Here is a 21103-nt window from a genome sequence, read left to right on the forward strand (position 1 = left end):
ATAAGATCTTAAATCAAACGTGATTCTGGCACATTTTGATTCACCGTGTGCCCGATTACAAACATCGGCACTGCCCTCTATCGGCAGGATTTTTAAAAAGTCATTCAGAGTGGTGGAAGCAAGGTCACTCGCGCAGCATAAGAAGAGTAATTCATATAATTATACCCGATACACAAGTTGTCCAAAAGAAGAAAATATTCGACGTCCCTCCTTGCCAGCACAAGGGGTTACTAAACATTGATCCAGTTATTCCTGGATCGGGAATACAGTGCCATTTACAAATCGGTCCTTACAGCTGCTCGGATCATGTAAACTTTTTCCAAAGCATGCAGGGAACCAGCTTTAGTAACATAGAGGGGTTGCATTAAATGCTTTGATTCCAAGCCGTGTTTAAAAATCCGTCCAGAATCATCGCATATGCGGCTTTGCGGAGATGTGCTTTAAAATTTCGTAGCAAGTAGTATTACTAGGTTAGGCTGGTGTTTAAGTTGTGGGTGTTGGCGGTTTCTTAAAGCTAGGGATTTCTGAAAAAAAAAAGGGTTGAACCCACCCCGCAGGGCTTACAAACGCTAACGGGAAAGATATGTTTAATTAGCAATTAAGCTACGCTACTGATGCTGATGTTGAATCTTCCACATGTTCGAATGCTACCTAACGCCGTGCACTTTGACCCCGTGACAAGCTGCTTCCGGTTGGAGACGTGGCTCTGTGCTGCCATATTGGAGCCGTAGGCTGGGAGACGCCAGTGGAAAGCAGCGGATCGACTCTTGAATATTTTGCAGAGAAAGCGTCTGGAAATTGGGAGGATCCCCCTATCATTAGGAACGTAATATCTTTTGCAAGCACAAGGAGCGAAAATGGTAAGCCTTGAAGTCTTCTAGTCGGTTACCGAACAGTGCGTTTTAACCGAAAGATGATCGAGACCAGTCCTTGTTCCGGCTTGGTCAGTGGACGAGAGTCGGAAAGGAAATATAAAGTCTTGATTGAGACAAGGACCGTTAACGGTCCGATTCGCAAGCTGTTAAGAGGTAGTTTTATTTTTATAAAGAGTTGTCGGACTTCGCGCAGACAGTATCATTAGCGGATAGAGGTTTATAGCGATCAAACCGCTGCTGTCGTAGGCCCCGCTGGAAATAATGCACTTGGCAGTGAATACAGTAGCTGCTGGCTCGGGTAAAATACCCATTTTTCCTCCCATCCAAGTCATGGTATAAAAAGAGACCTTAACTAGGTGAATGGAATAACTCTGTCCTTGTAGCGTAAAACACGGCTCGAGTGACGTGGCTGGCACGTTTAGTGGAGATCGGGAAGAATTTCAGCTTGGGTGTCTCATACAGCCATGCAATATGGTAAACACTAACAATCAATTATAGTGTGCCTTTTCGTAGACCTCGCCATGATCAAGCTAGCCGATTGCTTTAGGAAAATGCAAGCTTGCAGCATTTTTATTTACCGACATACTGAACACTAAAGAACCGTCGTTACAAAATAACGAAACCTGTCAAACAAGTTACTTTAAAAATCTGAATACAGCATTATAAAAACAAGCGACGGACCTCGTACCTACAGCGTTGGAGTAGCACCGACGTCCGAAGGCGATACGTACTTGAATGAACAACTTCATCAGCTCGGGTCTTGAAATAAATACTACTGCCCAGTTGGGGACTTGGACACCAGTACACGATCTCGTTGTATTCCAGAAAAGGAATCGCACAGATAGCTGTTGGTCTAAGACCAGGTGATTACGCGCAAGATCGCTTATCGGAGTGCTTCTTAAGCTGGTATTGATGGCGATAGTGTCGCCTTCTGATTTTTATAGCCGAGTATTTAATCGCAGGCTAAGTGTTTTCAGTTGGCTTTGAGGCGTTCTATAAAATGCTTTGGGTTCACAAAACTAATTAGTGTCGGCCGCGTACTAATTTTCGAGATTCACAACTCCCCTGATTCAGGTGTTAGCTGAATTTGTTTACAATTAAGCCACTGGAGGGGAGAGGCAGGAGACACTCTATGGAGTTTGACAATCACCCACAAGCCCTTTAGCCAGAATTAAGGGAGCCCGAGAAAAACTGCTTAAAGTTCTGCATGTTGAAGTGGTCAAAAAAACATGAAATGCAATGGTATGTCTGAAACCAAGGACGCTGATCAATTCAAGGCATCAGTTAGCACCAGGAATTTAAGAGAGCGGGTGAAACAAAAACTAGCAGAGTCCGTAGGCTGATGTACTGCTTTTCTGTTCCATCTCATATTTTGGAAATCACAGTACAGATTGAAACGGTTTATAAAACCGGAACACCTGTTTTACTGACCAGGTCACAAGGCGGTGAAATCTACACTGTTGCGTGTATGAACTGCATCCATCACAGTCTACTTCGCAGGTCCTTTAGGTGTTTTTCAGTGACTCTGTCTGTTCCCCAATATAAAACAGTTTACATGTCTAGGTTATAGGTGTAGTCACGGTAGACTAGACCTCACAGATGTTTACGTTTACCAGAAAAGCCCAACTATTTGTTGGTCATTTATAGATCTAGCGGTGCTACAATCTGACTATATTTAAGGTCTTTTCAAAATATTATGATCTGTGTAGCAAACTTTCTCCCTGATTCTTTCTATGTGTGATGGTTAAAATCAGGTCTCAGGTCAAATGTTATTGGTGATAATTAAGTGCTTCAAAGGAAGTATAATTAATTGCTTCTCAAGGAATAATCCTGTCTGCTGGTATTGATTTCAGCAACAGATCTCTCCAGGATTGCATTTCCTTTTCTTTTTAAAGTTCAGGTTGGTGAAACCTGCACACAAACTCCCAAAATGTATTCATCTGACAGTTTTAAGAAACACATCCGCAGGGCCAGTCATAGGACTACTTTCAAATAAGCAACAATATGTTTTGGAGTCTTGAGGTTGCTATTTGTGTGTGTGTGTTGTGTACTTTTTAAAGGGCAGGATGTAGGAAGGAGCAGGCCTTTTCCACAAAAAATGCATCATCACTTTTAAGTATTACGTGCTAATCAGGATGCTGTTTCAGAAACAGCTCATCTGATTCAGCTGTTGGATTGGTGTAAAATTTCACCATCCTTCCCCATGTGTTTGCTCAGCTTCCAGTACAAAAAGGGGAAAGTACTCTGATTATTTTCTCCGATGCAGGTTTATTCTACTTATCTAATTCTGCATTTTGCTCCTTGAACACCATGGTGAACACGTAACTGGAAAGTGACGTTGCCGTGCAGAAATGCTGTTTACCTTATGGATTTTGGGTTAAAGACAACAACAAATGCCTATAGGTTCTTTCTGTGCAAGTTAAGCCTGAGGACGATCGGGATGAATCCAGTGCTTGAAGGTGGCTGTCAGTTTGCCACGTGCCAGAAGACCATTGTGACCACTGTGCTGCCGTTGGCTTCAGTCTGACCCCCAGTTCTTAGAAGCATGAGAAAGTGTCCCATCTTCCTTCTGGTTACAGCAGACAAGTATATTGGTAGCACCTGGGAACGTTTGGCAGTGTTCATCCTTTGTGCACTTTGGGCATGATTTAAATTGGATCATTTCAGGTGTCTTGGTGTTCGAATCATCTGAGCTGTGAAAGGTGTATTCCTTTTAAATGTGTGGTTATGAGACCTTGGGTAAATGTAAGGTCCCTTTGCTGCCTTCTTAAATTAGATTATTTCAGTCCTCCGAAATTGGTTTTCGAATTATTAAACCACGAAAGAGATGTACAAGAAATGAAAGCTATTTATTTTTTTTGTTTGCTTTGTTCAACACAGGCCCCGGCCTTGTTGTATGAAAGCTGTGATTAGAATCCTCCGCGGTGCGGAGCTGGTTCTGTCTTTCCAAGATATGTTCTTTTAAAGGTCTGCTGCCTTCCTCTGTAAACAGCACCGTCGCCCTGCATTTCTTAACATTTTTCAGGATACAAAGTAAAAAAAAAACAGCATTTAAAATTAAAATAAAGTCTTTGTCCGTTTCCATGGCGAATTTGGATTTTATTACTTCACAGCAGTATGGTAGCAAAAATTGCCACGTGTTTTCTGAAATGAACGGCCCGCGCTACGGTTTATTCTGGACCTTCGGAACGGGAGAAGAATTGAGGACGCAGAAAACGGGCCAAGAACCTTCAGAACCTTTTGCCAAGCGTCTGTGCGTGTATTCCTGAGTGCTCATCGGTCCCTTGGAAGACTCCTGCTTGGCAAGGCGGAGAGAAGCACACAGAGTAAACCAAAATGAGGGGAAGAAAGAAAAGAATCCGAAATCCTCTCCCTGCCATTCCAGGTTAACGCGGTGTTTTTGTGTTTGATAACGGAAGAGCAGCTTTCCATCTTTGTAGGAGTCACCCTTCTCGTCTTAGCCATCTAAATGGGGAAAACGTTTCATGAGTACACGATTTAATTACCTGTCTTGTCAGTATTTTTAATATGGCTTGTAAGTTTAGGGGGAGGAAAATCTATCCTAAAGTTTAATTGCACAAGAGTGCAAAAAAACCTTTCTCCCGTCCCCAGAGTGAACAAAACCCGTCGGGCTTGTGAGACTGAACGTGCGAGAGGTCCCCACGCGTGTCGGTTTTCTTCACCGCGCTACAAATCTCTTGTTCCACCTGTGGGCCAGAGAGGGCGCTAACCTGGCTTCAGCACGGCTTGACAGCTGACACCCCCGTTTTCCCTTCTCTTCCCCGAGGTGCTGTTGGCAGCGGCAGTGTGCACCAAGGCGGGCAAGGCCATCGTGTCGCGCCAGTTTGTGGAAATGACCCGCACGCGCATCGAAGGCCTGCTGGCGGCCTTCCCCAAGCTCATGAACACGGGCAAGCAGCACACCTTCGTGGAGACGGAGAGCGTGCGCTACGTGTACCAGCCCCTGGAGAAGCTCTACATGGTGCTCATCACCACCAAGAACAGCAACATCCTGGAGGACCTGGAGACCCTGCGCCTCTTCTCCCGTGTGGTAAGACGCCCCCCCCTTCCTGCCTCGCCAGGCGTCAGGCCCGACGCAGAAAGTCATCCCTGGTCACGATAAGCCCGCTCATAACTTTCCTACAGGTTTGTTTTAGTCGTTTGGGCCACCACCTAGAGTGGGACAAACCCAGCCAGGTGAAGTCCATTTTCTACATGGGTCAGAATGTTTTTTGCTGGGTAGCAGTAGTTGTAGCCAGTAATCTGCCTTTCCTTACCCTTAAATGGGGAAGTGGCATCATTGAGACAAGTTCCAGTCCTCCGGACAGTGCTAACCATCCTTTCAGCTTAAACAAATGTAAATTACCCCTTCTTTTGTTAATTAATGACCAGTTACATTCTGGGGCTTAAGAGGGTGTCCTGTTCTGATAGGCTACAGGAGCAGAACCAAAATTCATTGCATTGATCAAGTCAAACCAGCAGACTTCTGAATGAAGAACCACAAATCAGAGGACACTAAGAGGAAAATATGCTGAAGTCCATTTAAAACTGAGAACAGGAGGCACTTCTTACCCAAAGGGTTGTGGGGAGCCTGGAACAAAATGCACATCCATGAAAGATCCATGCCAATGCCCTGGCTTCTTTCAAGAGACAAGTGATCATTAGATGAGCTAACTATTAAACCAGCTAAATGGGCTTAATAGTCTCCTCTTATTCGTAACGTTTCTTATGTCCTAAAACAAACACACCTAATTCATAATATAAACACAACATATGGATTCCCAAATGTCTCTGAAAGCTGGCTGAGCTCCATTATCCAGACATCACTAGTTGAAGCCAGGGTTACTAAAAGTGTCACCCTGCTGTGGCTGGGATTTACAGACATCGCTAATTGAAGTCTGGGTTACTAACTGTGTAATTTGCTGTAGCTGGGATTCCCAGACATCACTGAAGCCTGGGCTAGTAACCGTGTCACCTACTACACCCGGGATTCCCCAGGCTCTGGTGCACTGGGTAGGGCTGGGATTAGCCAGAGCTCTTGCATCTTTCTAGGAATCAGCTACTCCTGTGACTAGCTGGATCCCTCTTAGGCTTGCAGTGGCGTCAGTGAGACAAGTGTCAATCCTCCAGACAGCGCTAACTGTCCTTTTGGGTAACGAGGAGTGTGCAGCACCTCGGGTAACGAGTGTCTCTGTGGGAGGGTGTCCGGGGAGCATCTCTTTGTGTCTTTTTGTCCTCGGCGGGTGTGTGGGATTTTTTTCCACCAGAGAACTGAGTCTTCAAACAATTGAAAATTGTTTTTAAGGTAATAAAAATGAATTGGCGAGTACAAGTTAAAGGACATTTTAAGTCATCCAGGAGAGATAACTTTAGGGTTTTCTTATTTAGGCCTACATTGTAATAGCTTTAGATATTTACTAAAGATGTAGTCTTAACCTGAATTGCTCATTCTAAGGATGGCTTAATTGCTTTCAAGTCTTATATCGAAATGAGGTAAAGAATTGTGATTCAGTAAGGACCAGTAACCGGCTTCAGACCAGTAACCTTGATCTGAGCTTGTACATCGTGATTGCAGAGATATCCCGATGCTTGTGCAGAGGTGACGTGAAAGCCGGGACGCAAATGCACTGTTCACGGCTCGCTCCTCCCTGCAGATTCCCGAGTACTGTCGCGTGCTGGAGGAGAGCGAGATCTCGGAGCACTGCTTCGACCTGATCTTCGCCTTCGACGAGATCGTGGCGCTGGGCTACCGCGAGAACGTCAACCTGGCGCAGATCCGCACCTTCACGGAGATGGATTCACACGAGGAGAAGGTGTTCCGCGCTGTGAGAGAGGTGAGGAGCCACGGTCTTCTGCTTTTGTGAACCCATCACAAGATCAATCGGTTACTCAGGTGTCCCTTACCTAATGAAATCGTGAGCTTTGTTTTGGAACTATTGTGGCTTTTTAAGCTACGCAGATGAAATGATTTCAGGAAAATCTACTCCAACCTCTGGGCTGTAGACTGTTCTACAAACTAAAGGACACAGATCTCCAATCAGTAAAACAAGCAAGCAGTCGAATTCAGATGCATTGATCTGCTGTTTTTTAATCGTTCTTTTTGCAAAGCAGGATGCCCCACTGCACATGTGTTTCATATTCGTTAATTTGTGTTAATTTGATGTTGGCATTCCAAAACAGGTTGCATATTTATGCAACTTACGCAGCTGGGCATTTTAATAAAACCACCTGAGCGAAACCCCTTGCTGTAGGACAACCCAGTTTCTGAAACTGCATCCTGTCATTTGCAAGTCCAGAACACTGACCACTACTCCACATTGCTCTTTCTGTGGTATAATTCTAAAGTACAGGGATTGCGTAGGATTTTCATGTGTATAGTACTGCAGTGAAGTTGTTTTAAGTGGCTCAAGCATCATAAGAATAAATAAAAATGTTCTCGCGTTGGGAAGATGTGAGCCTGCAAAGGTTTGGTCCAGACTCCGGATCTCACTGTCTCCCACTCCCTTCCCTCAGACCCAGGAGCGCGAGGCCAAGGCCGAGATGCGCCGGAAGGCCAAGGAGCTGCAGCAGGCCCGCCGCGACGCCGAGCGCTCGGGGAAGAAAGCCCCTGGCTTCGGTGGCTTTGGCAGCTCGGGCATGTCGGGCAGCAGTCCCATCACCATCACCGACACACTCATCGAACCCGAGAAGCCCAAGGCGACACCAGCACCCAGCAGGTACCCGCGATCACAGCCTGCCTGGCTGAAATGTAGACGCATTGCTTGACGGATTATTCGAACAGAACGGACAGTCATGACACCGCATTGCTCGTGAGATCATTCAGACAAGAACTGATAGTCATGACACCGCATTGCTCGTGAGATCATTCAGACAAGAACTGATAGTCATGACGCAGCTCTGCTCTAGAGATCATTCAGACAAGAACTGATAGTCATGACTCACCTCTGCTCTAGAGATCATTCAGACAAGAACGGATAGTCATGACGCAGCTCTGCTCTAGAGATCATTCAGGCAGAACGGATAGTCACGACGCAGCTCTGCTCCCGTGACCCATCAAAAGGAATGGACCGTCGTGACGCAGCTTTGCTCTAACACTCTTCAAACGGAACGGATAGCCTTGAGAGACAGAGAACCCCACATTTCCCTTCTTCTTTGGGAGGAGTACCAGGGTTTTTCTCCACAGCTGAGTTTTCTTTCCACCTGCAAAGCTCTGGGGCACACCTGTTGCCTGTACCTTGCTTGCCAGTGTTCAGTGGTAAAAATGGGATCAGTTTCACCTGTGGTTAGAATTGTGCTCTAACGTCTTACAATAACGTTTTCGTTGGATGTTTTGCTGTGGCAGGTCGAGCGGCCCCAGTAAGGCCCTGAAGCTGGGGGCGAGGGGGAAGGAGGTGGATAACTTTGTGGACAAGCTGAAATCGGAGGGCGAGAACATCATCCTACCCAGTTCGGGGAAGAGACCCTCAGAGGTGTCCAAAGTGCTGCCCCCTCCTGTCAACATGGAGAGGTAACGGGCAGCTCATGTGGCAGAAGCCACCTTTTCTTGGGTCGGTAGAGGGTGCACCAGTGAAAACATCAAGAGTGGAAGCACTTGCACGTTCTGATACATCAGTTTTTATGGTGTTTCTTTCTCAAGGAATTGTGCTCAGTCCTGCCTGTCCAAAGAAATGTTAAAGCTTCTAAACGTGCATGTGCTGTCATAGGGGCGGTTGGTTTTTCCCGTGCACGGGTCCAAACGGGCTCAAAGCCAGTTCTTCAGGTGATCTGGATGCTTGCAAAAAAACAAGCCACAGCAGTCCAAGATAGAGACTTTCTAAGAATGGACGGCAGAAATGAGATCACCCACCCCCACCCCTGACTGCACCTGTCTCTGACCCCTCTCCCTGCAGCGTGCACTTGCGGGTGGAGGAAAAGATCTCCTTGACCTGTGGGCGGGACGGGGGGCTGCAGAACATGGAGGTACTGGGGATGATCACCCTGCGTGTCTCGGAGGACAAGAGCGGGCGCATTCGCCTGCACGTCCACAACGACGACAAGAAGGGCCTGCAGCTGCAGGTGAGAGTCCGCCGAGCGGTTAGGGCCATTTCATTTTCCCCCCCAAGCGTCTTGCAGCTCGTATTTGCATGCATGGTAGTTGCATCAGAGCAGGTGTGAAGAAGCTCATGTTTATGCTCTTATTCAGATTGATCTGGACATCAGTTTAGTTCGACCAGATTTTTTTCCCTAATAAGAGGGGCAGATCCCCTTTGCTGTGTGAAGCGGTGCTCGTTCTTTTTTTTCCTGCATCCCTCCCTGATTTCTATGACTGCTTTGCACAGACCCACCCCAACGTGGACAAGAAGCTGTTCACAGCGGAGTCTCTGATTGGCCTGAAAAACCCAGAGAAGTCCTTTCCCCTCAACAACGACGTTGGTGTGCTGAAGTGGAGGCTACAGACCACAGACGAGTCCTTCATACCTCTCACCAGTGAGTAGTGCCCTGGCGCTGGGGGCTTTCCAGATACTCCTGAAAGGAGCTTGTGAATCTCTCGGGACACTGGGCTGCCGTGCTATTGTTATCAGCTGGGTCCCACGCGAATCCTAACCTCCCAGGATCTGGGAATGAAAGCAGCAGCATTTAGTGCCAGCCAGTGCAGCGCTTGTTGACCTTTTTCTTCCTACAGGACACTTCTGTAAATAGAAAATGTGTGCCCCACACCCACACAAATTACTGGCTTGAGCACATTGTTATTACTGTTCCAAACAACGCGTGAACGCAACACAAAACTAATGAAATTAAGCAATATTGGATTTTGTTTTTCCTTTTTTCTTTCCTAAATTCTGCACCACACCTGTTAATGTCTCACTGTGCCGCGCTTGAGTGTATTTCAATAGAGCAGTTGCTTGACAAATCCCGAATTTCCGGTCGGCTACCGAAATGCAATCACTACACGCAGTCGATATGCCAGTTGACGGGGTTTAAAATAGGCTCTTCAGTGATTCCAATTGTAACAGGCTCTTTTTGGCTGTGTTTCGCCTGAAAAGTCTCGAAAGATTCTGACAAGCTGCTGGTGGTGATCCAAGCTAAAATGTGCATCAGCTGGGAAGAAAAATTCTGAAAACAAAGGGAACTTCGGGCACTGTATCCTTCAGAGTTTGTGGAAGACCTGAAATCATAGTAAAGGGGACATTTCAGCAGAGCCCAGTGGTCATGCTTGATTGAGTCCAGTGCCTAGTTCCTGAGATAATCCAGGTAGCCAGGTGTGCACTGACGCTGGGTGAGCAGCGAGGGGTTGCAGTGGTTTCAACTTGCAACAGGCTGGCAAAAAGGTGGATGAGCAGAAAACAAAAAAAACAAGCAAACCCTCATGCGGTGCAGCCATTGAAGGGGTGGTGTTTTTGCATTCATTGCACCTTGTGGTAGAATTCTGCTGCATGCCTCCGTGATGAAAGACTTGAATTGTCTTTCAGATCGTCAGCCTCTTTGTCCAGTTCTAACCGGCTCTGATAATTTGGCTCTGCGCGGTTCCCCTTGGGGCACGGGGCCTGGTGGTTTAGAGTCCGCCGTTGGCAAGAGGAAGCGCTAATCGCTGTAATCGTCACTGAGCTCGCCGCTCTGCGGCACCAGGGGTTAAGCCACTGACTGTGAAGTGGAAATAATATTTACAGCATTCCCTGTCGTCGTCCCCCCCCCCGTCTCTCTCCTGCGAGCTAAGTGAAGCCGATTGAGATTGGAGTAGCGTTTCTCCAGTTCAGCAACCATTAGAAGTCTCAAAGGCACTTACTTACTCAAAGTGCTGTACTAAGGGAATGTAGCGCAGATGAGGGGAAAGTACAACAGTATAGCAACACAGAAGGTAGAGGCGAGCTAGGCTGAGACCCGTGCATGACAACATGGCTTCAGTTCTCCGATCTTCAGCTCTTTTGGTCTCTCCGGCTGTTTATTTTTCCTCAATGTACTTAACTTTACATTGCAAACTGTTTTCATCTGTGTTGGTGTAACCTATTGTTAACCAAGGTCAATTTTGTGGGGGGTCATCTCAGTTCTTGATGTGCTCTTTTGTGGTACGATGGCTGTGTGATTTGACTAGCAGACGTCACCTGCCCCTCCTCTGTCCCCCTGCAGTTAACTGCTGGCCTTCAGAGAGTGGGAGCGGCTGCGATGTGAACATTGAGTATGAGCTGCAGGAGGAGGGGCTGGAGCTCAACGATGTCGTCATCTCTATCCCAGTCCCGTGAGTATGCCTGGCCCCCACATGACGCACACGCGTTCAGCATGGGCATGAGGTGCCCACAGACTCAACACGTCCACCCTGTTCTCCCATCAGATGAGACCTGAGCCAGATCTAGCGTGCAGCTTTCTTCGTTACCGTTCCACTCGCATCCTCTGCCTTCCCTCGTGCAGCCATCAGTAAATGCATGCCTGACACTCTTTGGAGGCTGTAGAGAGCAGAAGCTGCTGTGCATCTCTGCACCAGCCACGCAGTGCGTAAGAAGCTCTTGAGTCACAGCGCTGGGTTTGCGTCATTTACTCATTCTTACTCAGATGTAGTTTTCCAGGATGTCCCTAAGCTAAGACATTAGGAACAGCCCGCGCATTTTGACATAGTGGCTTTTCAATCATGAGCCGACGCGTGAGTGTGGCCCCTGCCTCCCCCCCGCTGCAGCTCGGGAGTGGGCGCCCCCGTGATCGGCGACCTGGACGGCGAGTACCGGCACGACAGCCGCAGGAACGTGCTCGAGTGGTGCTTGCCCGTCATCGACGCCAAGAACAAGACGGGTAGCCTGGAGTTCAGCATCGCGGGCCAGCCCAACGACTTCTTCCCCGTGCACGTCTCCTTCGTCTCCAAGCGCAACTACTGCGACATACAGGTGAGCCTCCGCGCCCCTCCCGCGTGCTGGCGAGAGTTGCCACGATTGGTCTGTTTGTGGTCACATGGTCGCAGTGTTCTGATTGGCTGTTGTGTGCGGCCAAGATTTCTCGAGCCTACCTCGAGGAAAAAAAGTGGTCTGAAAAAAGGGTAAAGACTGCAGTTAAACTTTAGAGAACTTAAGATTGAAGGGGAGTGTAGAATCAGTTTGGTGTAGGCAATAAGGTTTTGTAGTAAAGAAAAACTATTTTATTGGAAAAGTCGTGGAGAATTTTCGTGGAGTGACTGTGGGATCCCCGGTGTGAATATATACATGTGCTATGAGGTGCACTCATCAATACCGATTCTTTCTAACCCTGAAATATAAAAGTAGCGTAGTAGTTCCCCCTTTAAATAAGGTCCAGCAGGGGGAGCTTTGCTTATTGGAGGAAGAGGCGGGGCGAATGTTCCGTGGGGAGTTTGACTTTCCGGATTCCTGCTCTTTCCTTATTCTTTGCGCTTGGTTTCCCTCCTCCACCCCAGATTTCCAAAGTCACCCTGGTGGACAGCGACAGCCCTGTGAGGTTCTCCTTGGAAACGTCGTTCGTCGTCGACAAGTACGAGATACTGTAAGCGCGCGGGCGCCTCGCGATCCCTGATGGCCGCCGTCAACCGCGAGAAGACGAGAGAAGAAGAAAAGAAAAGGAGAAACCGATAGTAGCCTGTCCGCTGTGTACCAGATTGAATACAACACATCAACGGGACGCAATCCTGCTAAGCCCTTACCGCCATGGCGTGCAGTATTTGGTGTATTTATACCTTTATATGTAAAAAAAAGAAACAGAAATGCTATATATATAAATAAAACCGAACAGGACGCAGTTGTGCTGCATCAGCAAAGGAGAATCGTAATATACAAACAGGAGGGCTGTGGGGGAGAGGAGGGACAAGTAGTGTTTAAAGGGGGCTGGGGTGGGGATGGGGGGGGAGGGCTAGGGGTTGTGCTTCAGGTGTGATCCAAAAATTGAATACCTAAATAAAAAGAACGTCCTGATAACCTGAGCAGCATGACGTTTCCCCGGACGTCCAAAGACAGGTGTGGAAAGATCCCAGGCTCGTGGACAGCCTTTGTAACGAGGGTGTGTGTGTGTGGGGGGTCAGATGAGCCGATTTCCTGCGACCGCAGTCAGAGGAAGAGTACGGAGTGTGGCTTGAGCAGCTATGTTGCTTTCTGGGCAAAAAAAAAAGAAAAAACACTAAACGAGTTGCTAGATGACTGCCTCACGTCCAGCTTTAACCTGCACCTATTGCGCAGCCTCTTCGGATTGACTGGGAGTCGTGTGAACCCGGCTTGTTATGTATCCCAGTGTGGGAACAGCCCAAGGAGCTGGACGTTCGGCTAAATCTTATCAGGGGAGAATGCGAGTACAGCTGGGCACCTTGACATGTTATTAAAATATCAACAGAGCTGCGGGGGGGGAAAAATCGAAACCTTGACCTTATTATTGCTGCACTCCCTTCAGTCCATGTAAGATCCCAGCTGCACTGTGATTGGAAATATTTTTAAGTAACAGCTTCAAATTCAGACAAAATGGCATGTTCTATTATATATGGCATTTTGGCTGAATGTGGCCTCCAGTACATATCGGTTGAAAATTAAGATTTTCAGTACGTTTTAAAATCCAATTAATTCGTGCATAGGCAGTGATTTTCCGCAGCTTTGCTTTGCTTCTGATACAAGATTGCAAGATAAAAACAGATGAACTACATTGTCCCTGTGGGGCAGTAGCATCTAAGCGGGTAGTACTGTATATCAGCCAGATTGCGATTTATCAGACCGTTAGGTGGTGCTTGGTAAACGCCTGCTCCTGTTTTTTGATGTGGCCAATCTTCCCTGGGCTCGTTTGTCCTTTTACCACTGTTCCAATTACACTTAAAATGTGGCTTTTGTGAAATAGCACTGGAAGCCTGGGTTTCTCTGTTGTTTGGCCTTCTAAAGAAATTCCAGAAGATCAGGCTGGTGCAGAATATTACCAAGCTCCTGGATGTTGAAACCTCTTAACATGATTCAATATCCAGCAGTAGTCTATTGTCGGGATCAAGTGATAAGGACTTCCTTTTAAGCACCTTTGGCCTAAACAGTTCCGGCGGTTGGTCACATGGTGTAGTTTTTGCAGCTCTGGCGGGAAACCAGGAAAACATCATGCAGGTTCTTCAGTTTTGTGGTCCGTGGAGTGACTCCTGCGCAAAGTGGTTCAGGGATCAGGATGGACCTACATCTGAGCTGCCTTTATCTTCCAGACCTAACAGAACCTTCTGATGTTGAGGTTTATTGGGCAGAAAAACAAGGGACGCTCAAAATTCATCAGGCTTTGGGAAATGTAGGATGAAGTACGGATGCCTGCCATGTGGTTGAATTTCTGAAACGTCTCGGTTGTGATTAAGGATCTGGCATCAGAAAGAGTGTATATATTGGTGTAGGATATCACGTGTACAAAAACTGGAGGCTCCCTTGAGGTTGAGGGGAACCGGTACCACCCCACCCCCCCAACACTATCCCATTTCCTCCCCACAGCCCACGTCATGTAAACAAATGTTGCTACTCTATGGTCCTGACTCCAGTGACGTTACTTGTTACGTACCGACTTCTTTTAGCCCTGATTGTCGATCTAGTTGGAAGACAAAAGAAAGGAATATTTGTTTTGTTTTTGTTTGTATTCTTTGAATTTTCGGGGAGGGGAGGGAGGGCTGGGGGGGGTTTCTGAGTGAGGTTAGGGGAGGTGGAAGGTTAAAGCTGAAACCGTTTTGTAACCCTGTAAAAAAAAAAACTAGAAGAGGGAATTGCAAATAACATTCCAGTGTAAAAAATAAATAAAAAGGCAAAAAAATCTTTAATCAATTAAAGTGTATTATAAAATGTGACTTAACCGTGTGCAGTTTGTTCCGGTAGTCTGCTCGGGAGGCTTTATTTGGAGGATAAAATGATCAATGTATATGATCCTGAGATTGGGGAAGAAGGTTCATGCAAAATGTTTATTATGGCCATTTTGTACTGCCTGTTTGATCGTGTATCTCATGCTCTTAATCCCACTTTCAACTTGGCTGAGGCTGGAAGGCGTGTTAATTCCCCATCCTTCCTAGAGAGGGCTCCTGGGATCGTCGCATTGTTGCGTGGAGACGGAGGAAAAATGATACGGAAGGCGGAAAACCGGGAGAAGAGAATTGAAATTCAGTTCTGGGTTTTTATTGGAACAGCAGGCCTACCTCTGCCCCTGCCCTGTCTGATCACGAGCTCACTGCTGCATGATGCGTCTCAGGTTAGAGGAAAAGGAACTGCGTTTACTTGCACTCCTGTATGGCAGGTCTCTACTTCAAGACGCACTTCTGTCAGAGGAACTGAAAAAATGAAAGCTTTGAAGGCTGGAGGAAAGGGTCTTTTTTTTTTACGTCACAGTGTTCTGAACTCTTCACGCTTAAGAAACTTCAGGATTGTGAAGCATAAGGACATTTTCTAACTTTAGACTGGGCGGGCGTTCGTCTTAAAAAAAACAAAACAAAACATGTCCATTGCTGGAAAGTGAAACCGCCTGAAAATGTGTTTGAGAACGTCCTCAGCCACCATGACCGGTGAAAGGTTTTAAATAAGAATAAACATTTGCTAGCAAGCAATTACCGCTATTTTAATCAGAGATTCTCATCGAGCTGTTTCGTGAAAGAAAGGTTGTTATCGTGAAAGGTTGGTTATCAAGAAATGACAAGGTGGCTGGGTAGCCCTGGTCCAGACCCCCATAACCCTCTGTCCCCAGTGTTCGTTGCACTTGTACTTAATTTCCACTCCTGTCTTTATTTCTGCCTTTTTCTTCCTGCAGAGTTCCATTTCAGCCAACAACCCTGTTCTCTTTTGAGTTCTGGGAATTGAATATGGGTACAGAGTTGATCCCATCTACAAAACCCTTTGAAGGCTTTAAGAGCTGAAAGCAATTAACCCACCTTAATTGGGTTTTGACTAAGTGCCCCAACAAACTCTATAAAAGCCAACGAGTGGCTCCCTATGCTAAGGTTTGGGAACTGCTGCTACAGGAGATGACCAGAGCATGTGGTTTCCTTAGACACTGACCTCAAAGATTATCTGAAAGAAGAAACTAACACATACCCATAAACCAGCTAAACCAGTAATTCTCTCAATGGTTCCCCTGCTGGGAATGTTTTTTAGTAACATTTTTTTTTAAGTAACCCCGAAAGCATGTGCCAAATGAAAACAAACGTCCACCAGTAACTGAGAAAATAATAGGTTCATTCCGAGGTCTGAAATAGGAGAGACTGTCTTGGCAGAACAGTGGGAAACTGGGATCGCATTCCTTGCAGAAGTGTGAGTTGGGAAAGGCAGAGCAAGACAGAGATGTGTTTGTCTGCTTGGACATCTGCCCCCCCCCCCTCACTTTGCCAACGTTGTCAATAAGAGGGGAAGAGAAACAGGGTCAGGGGTCAGGGGTCAGGGGTCAGGTCAGAGTTCGCTGTATTTGGGTATGAGGCAGGCAGGAAGGGGATTCTTGGGCCGGACCTCAGCGCTGCTTGTGTTGGCAAATGAGGCAGAGGTACATCCTGCCAAAACACAGTCAGCGGCCTGTGTGTGAGTATAACAAAGAGTTCCTTCTTCTGATCCTGTCCACAGAGCAAGTGACGCTCAGGAAACGTGCCATTTCATTGTGGAGGGGCTTTTTTCCTCTTGCCTTTGAGACAAGGGGGCGGACGAGCACAATTCCACTAAGAGCCCCACTGGCCGCCCTCAGACACAGTTGCTATCTGGATTATTAGTTCCTTCCAGAAAAGGGGATTTTTCTTTTCTGGTACAGAGCTGTTTTTGTTGACCGGACTGGGCTCTTCACGCCTGAATGATAAAAGCAGAGTGACAGTGGCAGACAGACACTCTTGTACCGCTGAGCCCTGATTGGATGAGCCAGCCAGTGCTGAAATAGTGCCTGCTCACTGAACGTCCCAAACTGCTGCCCTTGCGCTTAGGATCAAGCCGGAGAGGGGAAACAGAGGAAGACGGGCCTTCAGGAAAGAAAACGGACTGTTTATTCCAGGAAACCACAGGTAAGACGTTCAACCGATCAGACTGGCAGTGTTCTTCCTGAAGACGTTTCAGCGATGAAAAGGCTGGCTTGTACCGTTTCAGACGCTGCTGCCTGAACACTACCCCTGTAATCACCCACCATGTCGTACAGGCAATGTAACCTGAGCAAATTCGTGTAAGTGAACTGGATTCACACCTTCACAGCAGGAAAACTCCCCGAGCCAGGCGTAGACATGCGATTACTGCTGCTGTTGTGAGGGTCATCTATGGGTTTTGTGTTGATTTTAAATTTTTGACTGCTTTTGAAAACCTTCAAATGTAGTGTGTGCTTTTCCAAAAATAAAATCCTTCAGTTCTCGTTAAATATTCCTGTTCTGTTGATGACAGGCTACTGCTTTCACAGTCTGCCTACGATACGACACATCCACTGACAGTGGCACTATTTAGGCCACGGCACAGCAGGACTAATCTGTTTTTGCTACACGAGACATATTTCAGCCCTGATTGAACTCAGAAGATATTTTCTTTTTATTTGTAAGAGCATTTTTTATTCCGTTTCCAGGATGCTGGGTGGGAGATGCCTTATTGGTGTCTGGGAGTGAGTTGGTGTGTGTATAAGAGAGTGTAGATGAATTCCTTGGTGACCTCTTTTAAACTTTAATTGCAGTGGAGTGGAAGAGCGGGGAGGCGGGGTGGGAGGAGGGGAGTATCTGTCTCTAATTGCAGATATAGACAAAAAGACTCTGCTGTGACACAGAGGCAGAAGGGAGAGGGGGCACGGGAACAGTGGGTGTGGATGAATCCTCATTCAGGCTCCCTACTCCAGTAGGGGGAGGAGTGTCCCTACTCTTTGGTGCCCTTTCCCTCAGGGGTGTGTCTAATGAGTGCATGGGTAACTCCTGAGGCTTTGTGAGGTGCCTCTGTAAGTGAGACAGTCCACTGAACACAGACAACAGCTACAACAGAGCCTTCCTGCTCCTGTATCATTCCTGGACTATTGTCATTCCTTTCAGTCAGGCCTCCAGGTCTAGATTTAAAGACTGTGGTCCTGAATGACACTCCTTCTTTACAATTTTACAGATAATGTTTTTTTTGCCAAGTCTCCTTTTTTCATCTGATAATTTTTACTGTCTTTCCAAGACAACGTTTTGTTTTGTTTTTTTTTCCGGCTGTTGAGTAACAGACCCCTTTGGGTCCTGCCTCCAGGGCCCCCGGCGTGTGGAAAAGGAAAGATTTCACCTCACCAGAGGGGTGAAGATGATGACTAAGAAAGTGAGATTTAAGGTATGTCCTCCAAGGCACAGCTGTGCTGTAGTTTCCACCACTAGATCAATTGTTTTATCCGATTCTAAGAATATGTTTTTCAAATGCCATTGTTTCGTGGCTCCGAGTTCTTTCTTTGCTACTGAAAGAACCCCACAAAATATATTCAGGTGCAGGACAGATGTTGAAGAAATATCTCCTCTCCAGGATGTGCGGTTTTCAAAGGGAGATTAACCTAGTGGCTGTTTTACTGCTATCATCTCCTTTGGCTTGTTATTATACCCATTAGGCAAATATTGTGATTCTTGTTTCTCACAATGCAAATGAAAAAGCAATCCAATTTTTTTTTTCTTAAGGAATTGTGACAGAACAATCATGCTGGTCTGTGGTTCATTCCACACGTACAGTGGTTTTAAAAGGAATGATAACCCCCCTCTTTGAAGCAAAAACATTTCAGTCCTGTAGAAGCATTCAGATCCAGCAATTTCTTTTTTTTTTTCAATGTGTGACAAAGACGTCTTTAACTGAAAGGTCTCACTGAGTGCTCTGTTTAGATGGCCCAGGTTAAAATTGGCAATTTAAGCTTTGCTTTTCTAAATGTATGGCTCACGTTTGAATGGTCTTATTGTAAGCTATAAAATAACCTCGAACTCTGACTTCCCCCTTGCATAGTCTTGACTCTTTAGTGCAAATATGTTGGTTTTTCTTAATAAATCACATTATGCTTGGAATTCAGAAAGCTTTTACAAGAAACAGCCATTATGGATTATCAATCCGGGGAGCAGTGGGGAAGGGGAGTTATTGAATTATCCCATCTAAGTGTACAAATGATTAGTACATTTAGAGAACTTGTGATTTAAAGCCTTGAATCAGACCAGCACTCTCTCTACTGCTCAGAAGAGCTGTGCTGTTTCCACATGCTCATTCTGTGAAAGTTCTAAGTCACGGGTTCCCAATTCTGGTGCTGGTGACCCACATACACCTGCTGGTTTTCCTTCCAGCCCGCCTTCATTAGATCCTCAAAGTCTTACTTGATCTAAGAAGCTGCTTCAATTGAATATTTGCATTTTGCTTCTAGTCACGAGTTTGGGATTGTATTTCACTTTCAAAACACAATGGTTAAAAGCTGCAACATGTTTAAGAGCTAGGAACAGACAATCCAAATGAATCTTAATAATATTATTATTATTATTCAGTCACTGAAGGGTTTGATTGTGTCACTGAGGGCTCAACTGGAACAAAACCCCACAGGTGTGTGAATCAACAGGACTTGATTGGGAAACACTGATGTAAATCTTGGTGCTCCTCACCAATGGTGTGCAACTTTCAGTTACAGGAGTTTACAGCTACAGGAGTTACTGTGTTTTGGAGGGCAGGCTGGTGTTTCACTGTATATGATCAGTGGGCCAGGAGGGGAGGTGTGACTGTGCTATGAAACGATCAGCCATTTGCTTGAGCAAATCAGTAAAAACCAAGAACCTCAGACAGAACAGATTTAAGTCTCTTATTGCAGAGCAATGTGTTCCATCTCAAGATTGTTTGCGAGCGGAGGGCTTTTTAATTTTTTTACAAACTGTACCGATAAACTGGAGAAGCAAATATGCACGAGCCCAGCAATTTCCCTCGCAGAGGTCTGGAGGAATCGGATCCAAGCGGGATCCCCAAAAACACAGAACAACGGCGCCTCGGGTTTTCAACATCCATGTGTAAAATCAGCACTGACACGTTGGATATGCCACAGCAGCCCTGACACTGGCTGTGCCAGCCATCATTTCCGCTTAGAATTATTTTTAATTAATATTATTCTCAGTTTCAAACCGATTTTGCATTTAAAACACTTTGGGTTGTGCAACAGGATTCTATTTTTCTAATCAGCATAACGTAATGTCACAGTCCTTGTCTGTATGAGCAGCCATCTGGGACTGATGCGAGTTTCACCTTAGTCTGGAGTGAAGGAGTAGGTTTAGCTAAAAAACTGTTTAGCAACCAATTTTCAATGACCTTTTCTAACTTTCTGAACAAACTGCCAACATCGCAGCACCACAAGGGAAAACAGAGGCAGAAAACAAACATCTTCAAAGAGAATGTCACTTTTACAACAACCTGCCTTTTTTTTAACCAAGACCTGCTAAATGAGAACATGGGGAAATATCCCCCCCCCCCCCTTGCCTTATCCCTATCCAGCCAGCGAGCAGAGCCTGCCCTGACCTCTCAGGTCAACGCTGTTCTGTGGTTCAGCAGGAAATTGGACATTCGAAGAGTTCCTGTGGAATGTCTTTCCATGACCCAGCAAACACAGCACTCCCTGTGATGTATGAGACTCCAGGACCTAACAGACACTTTGCAGTGCTTATTGCTTTCCTCTAGAGCTACAGTAGATCTGCACACATGCACTGTGCTACAGGTTGACTCAGTTCCTTTATCCCTGACTCAGTTCCTGCTGATTCCTGCCTGCAGGAAGCCCAGGGTCACAGGCAGTGACACTTTGTGGGCAATAGAGCTTGACTCTTCTCCCTGTTCCCAAATTGTCACTCTGGAGCAATAGTGAGGAGTGGGAATTAGGGTTCTGGATCCAGGTGAGACACTGCTGTGGTAACCTGCAGCAAGATGCTTCACCTGAACTGTTCAGGTCCAATACTGAGCTGTGTAAATGGTGGCAATTTTAAGTCACTTTAAATAAAATCATCAGTCAAATAAAATAGTTAGACGGTGAAGAAGCTTTTATTGGTTAAGTTTCTGTTATGGCACATTTTGGGATTTCTTGACACTCCCCTCAAAGTTCTTTACACCCCACCACCAGTGTGTAGCCCCCACCTGGAGTGTCCAGAAAAGCCCTATATACTGTAAGTGTAAGCCTTCTGTGTTGTGATATTTTTCTCCTTCAGGGATGATGTCATAGTTATTTCATCATAATTCAGCAGAGGGCAGTAGAGCATTATTCCATTAGAACTTCCCTCAAAATATCCATCTTAGACTGAGAGCGCCCTTATACCTACTGAGGCTGATGCACAGGTGGAAAGCAAATGGATCTGAATGAAATCCATCCAAACTGTGTTTAAA

The 21103-nt window shown here is 46.2% G+C and overlaps 2 protein-coding genes across 3 annotated transcripts in view; both read left to right on the top strand.

Moving 5' to 3' along the window:
- Nucleotides 1–685: 685 nt before the first annotated feature.
- Nucleotides 686–14625, top strand: arcn1a (archain 1a). Its single transcript, XM_069182679.1, has 10 exons — nucleotides 686–860; nucleotides 4663–4926; nucleotides 6530–6709; nucleotides 7389–7591; nucleotides 8218–8382; nucleotides 8765–8930; nucleotides 9194–9341; nucleotides 10980–11088; nucleotides 11521–11725; nucleotides 12247–14625. The coding sequence occupies exons 1-10, from the start codon at nucleotides 858–860 to the stop codon at nucleotides 12334–12336; spliced, it is 1533 nt and encodes a 510-aa protein (XP_069038780.1). The 5' UTR covers nucleotides 686–857; the 3' UTR covers nucleotides 12337–14625.
- Nucleotides 14626–16536: 1911 nt separating this feature from the next.
- Nucleotides 16537–21103, top strand: part of LOC102693393 (pleckstrin homology-like domain family B member 1) — a 107735-nt gene continuing 103168 nt past the window's right edge. Inside the window, exon 1 of one of the 2 annotated variants that reach the window (XM_015337490.2) lies at nucleotides 16537–16800. Coding sequence is in view for 1 of the 2 variants with exons in the window: in XM_069183042.1 (XP_069039143.1) it covers nucleotides 18038–18064 (27 nt within the window). In the remaining variant the exon portion in view is untranslated. Of the gene's footprint in view, nucleotides 16801–18022; nucleotides 18065–21103 lie in introns of those variants that run through there. The other variant, XM_069183042.1, reaches the window with a different exon arrangement.

This window comes from Lepisosteus oculatus, chromosome 23 (genome assembly GCF_040954835.1).
Source record: "Lepisosteus oculatus isolate fLepOcu1 chromosome 23, fLepOcu1.hap2, whole genome shotgun sequence".
NCBI lineage: Eukaryota > Metazoa > Chordata > Actinopteri > Semionotiformes > Lepisosteidae > Lepisosteus > Lepisosteus oculatus.